At 31.6% G+C, this 10,759-nt stretch overlaps 1 protein-coding gene across 1 annotated transcript; it reads left to right on the top strand.

Annotated features, from left to right (window-relative positions):
• The first annotated feature begins 8,179 nt into the window (after positions 1-8,179).
• On the top strand, positions 8,180-9,852 carry LOC146940402 (protein JINGUBANG-like). Its single transcript, XM_085754088.1, has one exon. It carries the CDS (start codon positions 8,407-8,409, stop codon positions 9,649-9,651), a length of 1,245 nt encoding a protein of 414 aa, XP_085610214.1. The 5' UTR covers positions 8,180-8,406; the 3' UTR covers positions 9,652-9,852.
• The last annotated feature ends 907 nt before the right edge of the window (positions 9,853-10,759 follow it).

The following is a 10,759-nucleotide window of genomic DNA, read 5'->3' as shown; positions in this document are numbered from 1 at the left end:
TTTACTCCTAAGTTTTTATCAACTTGTTTGAGATACTAGCATTAAATGTGAACACTTCTTTTTAAAGGCCAAAATTTTTTTGATTTAGTAACACAACTTAATCAAAGCACAGGGGTATGACCGAAGGGAGTATTACATAAAATGCACCAAAAGAATGGTGCGAGCAACCCAAAAATAAAATGAAATTAATTGAACAGAAAAGTCACCCCTAACATTTGTGTGGTTGAGTGTTTCATTGATACATAGAAATCATAAGAAAAACCCTTATCTTTAAACTTGATCCAAGACAACACCATAAGTTTAACCATATCAAAAGGTGAACCTGATAAGCGAACCTGGTTACTTAAAAATCACATGGTTACGATGCTTTCAAATTGACCACATACATACCAATCAATTCAATCGAAGTCGTTCCTTTATTTTCTTTCCATGATAAACCAAACTTAAAAATTGCTCATCTTTACAAAAACTATCATTTATGAAACGACGTCGTTACTTAATTTTCTTTCCATGATCTACAACTGATTTCTAACCAAGACAAAACATCAGACCACAATGTACTGACCATAGGACAATCGAAAAATAAACGTGAACACTTTTACAGAGTCGGATTCAAACTTTGGTTCGTCATCGTCGGGTCGTCGGGATATATTCGTTACTTTTAAGGATAATGCTTAATCTATCGTTTCCTTTATATCCTGTCCAAAGTTAGTCATTCACCTTACTGATGATAATGATTAAGCCTAGCTTTTAGTTAACAATTTTCGCATTTGCATGCCAATATATCTCAACTCGTTCTCTTACTAACCTAGCAGAGCAAACCACTTCTCAATCACTCACTGATCCAACACAAAAAAACAGCATACACTATGCAAGAGTTCTAAGTGGCCAGTAGGCGAATCACTTGTCATTCTTGCTCTCTTTTCATGTCATACACAAAAAAACAGAAGTAGCATATGTCCTCTATGAGCTTATACTCACTCAGAAATTAACACATGTACATGTACCATACACACTTTTCATGCCATACAAAAGAAAAAATAGTAGTCGCATATGTCCTATATGAGTTTACTCACTCACAAGTTTACACGTATGTACCATGTGAATTCAATCATGGTGAAAAAACTGCAATGTGGAATCTCAACCGCTAGTGATCAATCACTACACATGCTAAATCTATTCTCGTGACAAAAATATTTCCTAAAGGAAGAAAATGGTCATGAAGTGCCATTCACCAGAGCACATGGTGAAAAGACTGAGGGTTTCTATATTTGTTTATCAAGTTGAATCCAAAAATAAAGAGAACTTGGTAAATTATGGCAATTCAATAAACGTTCATATAGTTAAATTCCATAAGTCACATAAATTACATTCTCAAAATTATTACAGGTTTGTGCTTGACTCTATGATCTATCTATCCATCTTTTTCATAACGGGACCAACAGACAATGGAAATATGGGTTCCTGCAAGTGGAATAAAATGCAACCTACTTTTCTAGGTGTGTTTTTAATGGAACAGCAATACCCTACTGTTATATAATGTGTTTGATTGGTATGAAAAAGTAGCAAAATAACTTTATTAGATGTGAAAATCTACCATCCACATTTGATTATATGGACAACTTCACTAATAGTATTTTTCATTCCTTTAATGGAAACCCCCGGTCCCCAAAGAGTACCACTAAAAGATATTTAGAATCTTGATCATGCATAGACAATACTTTTGTTTGGGTCTCCTTATACCCCTCTGGTCTAGACACTTATTATAAATTAATATGTATATTATTATTACCGCAAATTTTTATTTACCCATTAATAAAAAGTGGGTAACTCTATCAAGTTGGCTTCAATAAAAATCGTTTATTTGTCTTCTACTATTTGTAGTGAAAAACAAATGAATTGTTTTGATTGAAGTCAACTTAACATGGATAGAGTTACCCACATTTTATTGAAAGATAATGTAATTTTTTTTTGTGGATAAAAGATAATGTAGTTGTCGTCATTTAATAAATATAATTATTTTTTAATATCGTAACAAAGAAATGTGAGTTTGAGAATATTTTTATGATTTAATTTGGTACAAATATCTTCAAGATATTTTTTGTTGAAGCATACTGAAAAACAATTTTTTTTGTCAAATAAAACCTATTATGAGAATAACAACATTAAATGCAGTGAAGTTAAGAGCGGTGCTATTTCTCGCGAGACGGTTTCTCGTGAATTTCCGCGATTGCCATTTTACTATATATTTAACTTTGTCATTTCTCATTTTAATATAAAAAAAGCTCAAACCTTACTATATTTTTAATTTTTTAAAAACATTTTAATATAAGAAAAGCACAATCCGACTTCAAATTTCTTTCAAGAGACCAACATCAATTGTTCCACCATTGATTAATATTACAAACAAACTTCAATTGGTAGAGCAACTTCAAATTTTAATCAATCATTCGCATGAAATTGATTAATATTACAGAGAGTCAGGGATTGAGTTTTTGTTTCACAGTTCAACGCCTGATTCTTCTGATTGGAGTGATGGAGAATCACAGGATGAAAAAAAACTGAGAGATTTGTAATGAATACTTTACTTAATGAATGTTCGTTTAATTGGAAGAAGAGGGAAGGGTGAGGTTTAAGAGAGACAAAAATTGAAAGGAAAAAAAAGGAACAAAGAAATTTTTGGAAGAGAGAAGTTTGACAAGAGAAAATGCCTGGTATAGATAGATAGAAACAGGACCACGTCATTCGCGATTCTTCGGGACAAAACTTTTCGCTTTATTTAGCATTATTCGTGAAGTTAATTAAAATTTGTTACATCCGAGTTTAAAAATTAAAATCTTTTTTACTTATAATTGAGGTCGGGAAAAGTAAATTACCACAAAGGATCAGGTAGGTTTTGTCCTTTGTTGTAAATGAGTGTGTGTTATCCCATAATCTACATTGTGGATGACAAAATAGTAAGATTTTTTTAGCTTAGGCTCTCTTTTATTCAAAAAAAGAAGTGAGGTTTTCTATTCTCAAATGCAAGGGCTAAAATTGGTTTTCTGCGAAACATGGTTAGGGAGAAAAATTCTAGCGGCAGCATTCATCACATTCAAACTTAATTACCATAGGATAGGATAGGATCTAGCAAAATTGACTCTATCTTTTTTTAAGCAAACACAATGTGACTCTATCATTTAAATTTCTATTGGTGAAAAACCATTCGGAATTAATTTTTGATTCTATAGGCGTGACTAGCATTTAGGGACGACCCAAAAGTAAAGCCTTAAAAAAGTAAAATAAAAAACTATTTGATGGAAAAGTATCATGTGGTGAGAGTCCATGATTTTCTCTATTCTACTAGTGTCACAACTTTTTTATTAAAAGCTAAAATAGGGAAATGTTAACTTGTGCCCTTAAGGCACAAGTTAAGAGATTAAATATAGAAACATTTTATTGGAAATTGTGCATTATATGTTTTAAAAATTTAAAATCTTATGTTTTCAAGACAGAAATTATGTTTTACTTCCATTTTTAGCTTCTTAACTTGTGCCCTGAGGGCACAAGTTAACACAACCCAATAAAATAATAATAACAAAAATCCGTGGGAAAAGAAAACTGCATTATAAATTTTATTTAAGATAAACATTGTCCCAAAAAAATTAAATGAATTGATTTATTATTGTTTGAAATTGAAATAAATGTTAGACAATATTGATCACAATAAAGTAGTAATAAATATTTTACATTATAAAAAAGTCTGAAATACATGAAGTTAAGACAAAAAATAATAGTCTAACTAATTTTTTTTAACAGGTTATTAAATATTGTTATGCCCTTTAAAAAAATATTTCATCTTAAAACACTTTAAGTATCAAATAACTACCGGTCTTGTTTTTTAAATAAGAAATGTAAGTAATTAATTTTTCTTCTTTGTTCAGGTTTAAATTCAGGATCTTCACATCTTTATCTCTTAACTCAAACTAGTTGAATTGTACAACTCCATTAAACCGATCTTGCTGCAATTCTCCAGTGGATGGTGTCATAGGTTGCAATAATGAGTTCAATAATTTAGGTTCAACTAAAGCATAATTTCATTTATTTTATTGTCCAATGTATTCCATCCATTGTCGTTTGTCTCAAGCTAGATAGTTGGCACTTACATGTTGGTAGATCCTACATTGACTATATTTAAATATACACTATAATTAAGAAAGGAAAATTACTGATCTCAGAAAGGTTACAAATTTACTAGTTTGAAGGGACGTGTCAATAAATCGACCTTGGAAGAAAATATAGACCAAGGAGGTTGTGTTTGCTTAAGAAAAATGTGGATAGTTGGCAAAGTAGTTGATAATAGATGAACTTATAGTTATTATATAGCGGATAAATTAATCAATGATAAATTAACGGGTTGGCCTAACATATATTTAGAGGCTTAAAAAACAAATTACAAGGCATTTAAAAAAAAAACAAAAAAAAAACACACAAGGTTTATGATATAAGTTGAAGGTCATTACAAGGCATTTAAAAAAAACACAAGGTTTATGATAAGTTGAAGGTCTGTGCTTCTGTCAAGAGGATATGAGGTCTCACCTTGATCAATGGAGTTGGTCAAACATATATAACTAATTGAAATAGCTTATAAAAAAAAAATACTACAAGCTAGTGAAAATTATTATAAGCTCATAAAAGAAATTGTTATCAATTAATTCTACTCAAGTCATATGAATTTATAAGCAACGAGGTATCTCATATAAGCTTAATTTATTTATTTTCTGTCTTTGTAGAGTTGAGTATTGAGTGAGTTATGAACAAACTGGCCTTCCATGTGACAATATATCTAAAGAAATGACATTTTAATGTTATGCAAAAACTGGGAAAACTAGTGATACTCCCTATTATTAGGACACCTGATGATAGTATGTTAGGGTATCCCTTTCCTAAGAAGACGATAAAAGGTGCATGTTGAACAATTCAGCTTGACGACAGGGTGCCGTCAACGTCAGGAAAAAAAAAGGGGAAAATTATGGGTTGACACTTGCAATTTTTTTTTTTTTTTCATACCACTCATATACCATTCTAAATAACATTTTTTATTCATATTTATCTTCCCTTTTATCAATTTATTTCTCTCTCATCCATTTCAAATGGGTGGGAGGGGTGTGTGATTTCGCCTGAGACTAATACCTCTCTTTTGGACACATTTGCTTCCTCCTCGTCAAGTAACAAGCACCGGAAAGCTTAATGCTAACATAGCACACAACCGTTTGGAATATTCGGGAGGCAAGGAATTGTAATATTTCTTTGAAAATTGGAACCAATAGTAGAAGATATAATAGATGATATTAAAGTCACCTCGTGGAAGTGACTTCTAGCTAGAAAAAAGGAGAGTATGTGTATTTATTATGAAAGATTTTCGAACATTCTTCTTGGTTTTCTATTTTAAGTGAATGTGTAACTTGTTAGGTTAAGTATCTATTGTGCTTCTCACCGTTTGGTGGATCATGTACCAATTGTTGTACTACTCTAATTTTTTTTTCTAATAAATCATTTTGCAGTTCAAATAATGAATAGATGTACTTGACCAATAAACAAATAAATAAAAGTAAATGTTTTTTAAAAAATACAGTAATTTGTTGACATACTGCATTGCACAAGCATTATCGTAAAACTTTACTATATATGTTGTTCTAACCATTTTTATGTGTGTGTGAGAGAGATGATTATTGGTCTAGAAAAGAAAGAGAGAACACATAAGAATGAAATTTTTTAGGTGACATAATAATATAAAAATTGAAGAGTAAAATGATTATGGTAAAATAAGATAAAAAAATGCATTATTATTATGGTCATGTGTATGGTGCACAAAGAAGATAAATTTTACATCATGCATAATGTTGCTTTCACTATTGCATCAATAATTCTAACAATTAAATTAAATGAAATATTATGTGATTCGTCAATCAAATTGTAGAAAATAGGCTTATGCATGATGCAAGAGTAATTTATTTGTTTATGTTAGACAAAGACATTATATACCTTTTGTCCAAAAATAGTGCTCCCTTTATCAAGAGTACAATATGGAGTGTAATACAGGAAGGCATAAGAAAACAAATGACTCGAATTGTCATCCGTTACTGGTGCCGCTACTTAGATCCTAATCCTTATGTTGCTACCACTTTTTTGCAACCCAATAATACACATTGCCTAATAATCTACACCATTAAGCTAAGACTTGTAATTTTATATTTTATGAGGAAAGCTAAGGACATTTTTCTTTTGGTACAAGAAAGCTAAAACTTTTTAGATAAATATCCTCCACCAAATCTAGATTTTAACTTTTAGTTTAATGCTTTTAAAATACAATTGCATTTGATTAGAAATACCTAACTTTAGGCTGATATGTTTTACTTTCTCTTAATTCTTAGTATAATAAATTAATTTCTAACTCCTTTTGAACACATGAACCCCAGAAACCTTACAAGACTCAAAAGTTTACCAAAATTTTCATGGGTATGTGCCAACTTACAAATACATACCAGTCCAGATACATACCGGCAACAAAGACCCATAAATTCCTATCCATGGCCTAACTATACAATTATTGTTTCCTCTTCTCCTTTTAGGTGCACGGATGGCTCTAATTTATGCTTCTTCCTTTTGATGTGACTAATTATTTATGTAATTGCTTGGTTTTGCTTAAACAAAACTCACCAGTTTTAAACTTTAAAGTATTAATATATACACTTTTTTTACAAGATTAAATGTGTAATAATATATCCACTTGTTTATAAGATTTTTTATGTCAGCCTAATTTCTAAAGTATGAGTTGGTTTTATGCGGCCTGAATAATGAATTTCTTAAGAATATAGTAAAAAAATATTATTCATTAAACTAATGAGCAATGTTTAATATCCCCAGCAAATGCATAGCAAATATCTTGAGAATGGTTTTCATTGGTCGGTCAAACCTCAAAAGTTTTCCATGAAAAGTGGAAGTTTAAGCTTTCCCTTAATTTCATTAGAAAAGAAACACGTCTATTAGCAAAAAAAAAAAAAAAGATAGATAGATAGAAATGAAACATGTTGGCATTCGTAAAAATTCACTAGCAATGCCAATGCTCTAACCCAATACTAAGTGTTATTAAAAAAACTAAAAATCAACAAATACGAGATTAACACAATATCTCATAGTAATAAAATAAAAAATAACAGTTAAAAATTTGATCCAAAAGATAAGGGTTAAAATTTAAAAGAGCTCTGCCATACGTCACCAACATTCTGAACACGAAATTTGACCAAATTGTTTAAAACTGACCAATGCATAGGTATATAAAGTGGTGGTAAATGACTGGCGATAAAAATGTTATCATCAACTAAAGGCAGCACATTTTTTACCTTTGGTTTAGATTTTCTTCGTAGCAATCAACACCAATCTGCAATTAATCTTGTTCTAGCGATTTTTACAAAAGAAAGATACGGATAGAATTACGCTAACAACACACATTCTACTATATTCTTCTCAACATAGCATTTCTAATTGGTTATAGGTGGACTTGTATGATTAAGTGAGATCCGTTTGAATTTCAACTTATTAGAAAGAGCGTAAAAAAAAAGTTTATCTTAATACTACAGTCCTTTTTAGAAATGGACTCTAATTTATATCGAAAAAGAAGTCATTTTACCAAAAAAGAAATCATATTAGTTTTGAGTTCGATCAAAAGTTAAGTAAAGAAAGATGATTCATAGCCAGATACAGTCACTCTGTGTTAGGACTTAAGTTCATGAGGAGAGCCCAACCCAAATAACTAGTCCAATAGGTGGGAGAGTCTCATGGCATAAGTACCACATCAAGCACTTTTAGTTACCCGATGTGGGGCTATCACTTTATCGGCACTGACCCGATGTAGCCCTTTCCTTTTTGGCGGCTTCACTTACCTATCATTATTCGATGGAGCACCTTAATTCAGCCTATAGGTAGCCCTTTCCGTGGTCCAACTCTCAATGAAAGCACCAATTGTTAGAACTTAAGCCTATGGGGAGAGTCCAACCCAAAAAACTAATCCAATAGGTGGTAGAGTCTCATGGTTTAAGTACCACATCAAACACTTTTAGTTACCCGGTATGAGACTCCTAACACACTGAAACACCAACATTGCTAATAATTTTAAAAAGATTGCATAATTCAGTGTAATTATGTGTCCGACACACTAGGACAAAGTGTCTATGCTTCATGGTTCAGAGCTAACATAATATTTTCAGACTATTTGTCTTTCATTATCAATCAATCGGATAATTTCATGTTTGAATATGAATGCACTATATAATAACATATCCACCTTTCCATTGATATATATATAATATTAATCCATTTCGCTTTCTTCCACACCATTTTCAATTCATTACCATACCAATGTGAATCATGGAATATCACTATGACAGTGGCTCTTCCTCATCTCACTCCAACCACTACCTTCAACCTCAACAATTAGGGTCAACCTCCCTCACTTCACAACGCAGCCTCCTCTCAGTTCCTTCCCTCAACCCTCGTCACAATCCCCACATCAACCACACTTCCCACCTCATCATAACCCTCAAATCCCACAACAACTCTTCCTACACATCCTCTCTCACTCTCTTCGGTAAATTCCTCCTCACTGGTTCATCCGACAGAGAAATCACAACATGGAACAGAACCACCTATGAAGAAGACACAACAACCAACAACAAAGTAATAGCAGGAAAGGGTGCTGTTAAATCCTTAGTAATTCAATCAAACAAAAACACCCTTTTCAGTGCTCATCAAGACCATAAAATCCGTGTCTGGAAATTAACCAACGACCAAACAAAATACACTCATGTAGCAACACTTCCAACACTTGGTGACCGTGCTTCCAAAATCTTAATCCCAAAAAACCATGTCCAAATTCGTAGACACAAAAAATGCACGTGGGTTCATCATGTGGACACTGTTTCTTCCCTTGCTCTGTCTAAAGATGGAAAGTTTTTGTACTCTGTTTCATGGGACAGAACAATCAAAATCTGGAGAACTAAAGATTTCACTTGTTTGGAATCAATAACCAACGCCCACGATGATGCTATAAACGCGGTTGTAGTTTCTTATGATGGAACTGTCTACAGTGGATCAGCTGATAAAAGAATCAAAGTGTGGAAGAATCTTCAAGGTGATGATCATAACAAAAAGAAACACAAACATTCCCTTGTTGATACCTTGGAGAAACATAATTCTGGTATCAATGCTTTGGTTTTGAGCAGTGATGAATCTATTCTATATTCCGGTGCTTGTGATAGATCAATATTGGTATGGGAGAAAGAAGACGGCAGCGACGACAACGACGAAAATGGAAAAATGGTTCTGGTTGGTGCATTAAGAGGACACAAAAATTCAATATTGTGTTTAGCTGTTGTGTGGGATTTTGTGTGTAGTGGTTCAGCTGATAAAACCATAAGAATTTGGAGGGGTGTTGGTAGAGATTATTGTTGTTTGTCTATTTTGGAAGGACATCAAGGTTCAATTAAGTGTTTAACTGCAGTAGTTGAACATTGTGATGATAACTCTGAATCAGAAGAACCATCTTTTTTAGTCTATAGTGGTAGTTTGGACTGTGACATTAAGGTTTGGCAGATTTTTGTTCCTGCTATCTAAATTATTCTACCATGGTTAATTCTTCTTGAATTTGTATTGGTTATTATTATAAGTTGAATTTTAATTTTTCATGGCCTCTTAAATGAGTGATTTAATAATTAAAATTATGTTTGTGACTGGGATGGTTGTGTCACAAACACTCCCATAATAGTATTCATGTATGGCTTTACTAGCTAGTAGTAATCTTTATTGTTGACCAAAGATGTTTGAGTGTGAATATAAATATAAATATTATAACTTAATATTTTAATTAAGAAACTTGATTTGACAGAATTTGACTTTTTTTAGTATCATTGATTTGTTAAGAGAATTAAAAAATATATTTCATTAATTTTGTAATTTATTATACATGTTTATTTACTAAATTACTAATTTTTTTAGTCAACTTATATATTTATATTACCTTTTAATGTACGTACACTTTGTGACTGTAGAAGAGACAGAACTTTGTTGAGCTGCTGATTCTTCACCCCACATGGTTAGTGGTTTTCTTGGAAGAGTAGTTTATTGAGCATGTTAGGCACAGGCAGGACATTTGTAGTAAACTTTGCATGATCATAATTAAAGTGACATACGATTCTTTGCTTTGTGTGTTTCATGGGAGCAAGAATGGAATAACCATCAATCTTTTCTCAATGTTCCTTCCGTCCTCTAATCCATCACACACTCAACTGAAGCACATAGGGTTGTCTAATATCTACTTTTGAGCAAATCCTTATACTCCCTATATTTTGAAATAGAAATAAGGGTTAAATATGTTTTTTGCGATGATAAATATATAAAAAATTTGTTTTAATTCTCCTAAAATTTTTGTTTACCTTTTAGTTAATTAAAAAAATTTCATCGTCATTTTTTGTCCTACATTTAAATTAAATCAACTCATGTATAACTCTCGTATTTTTAAATGAATTTTTTTTATGACCGTATAGAATGTTATAAGAATCTCACAAAAAATAAAAATTCTAATTCATGTTTTGTTAAAAAAAATCTAATTTTTTTAGAGAGCTTTTTATAATATTCTACACATTTTCTACAAAATTTTATTCAAAAATATGAAGAATACACCCTGGCTTAAAAGTATGACTCAAAAGTGATGATAGTAAAAAAA

The sequence above is a fragment of the Medicago sativa genome, chromosome 3 (assembly GCF_051527215.1).
Source record: "Medicago sativa cultivar Bolivia chromosome 3, Bolivia_mono, whole genome shotgun sequence".
Classification (NCBI taxonomy): domain Eukaryota; kingdom Viridiplantae; phylum Streptophyta; class Magnoliopsida; order Fabales; family Fabaceae; genus Medicago; species Medicago sativa.
The sequence above is the reverse complement of the archived record's forward strand: the minus strand, read 5'-3'. Positions and strand labels throughout refer to the sequence as shown.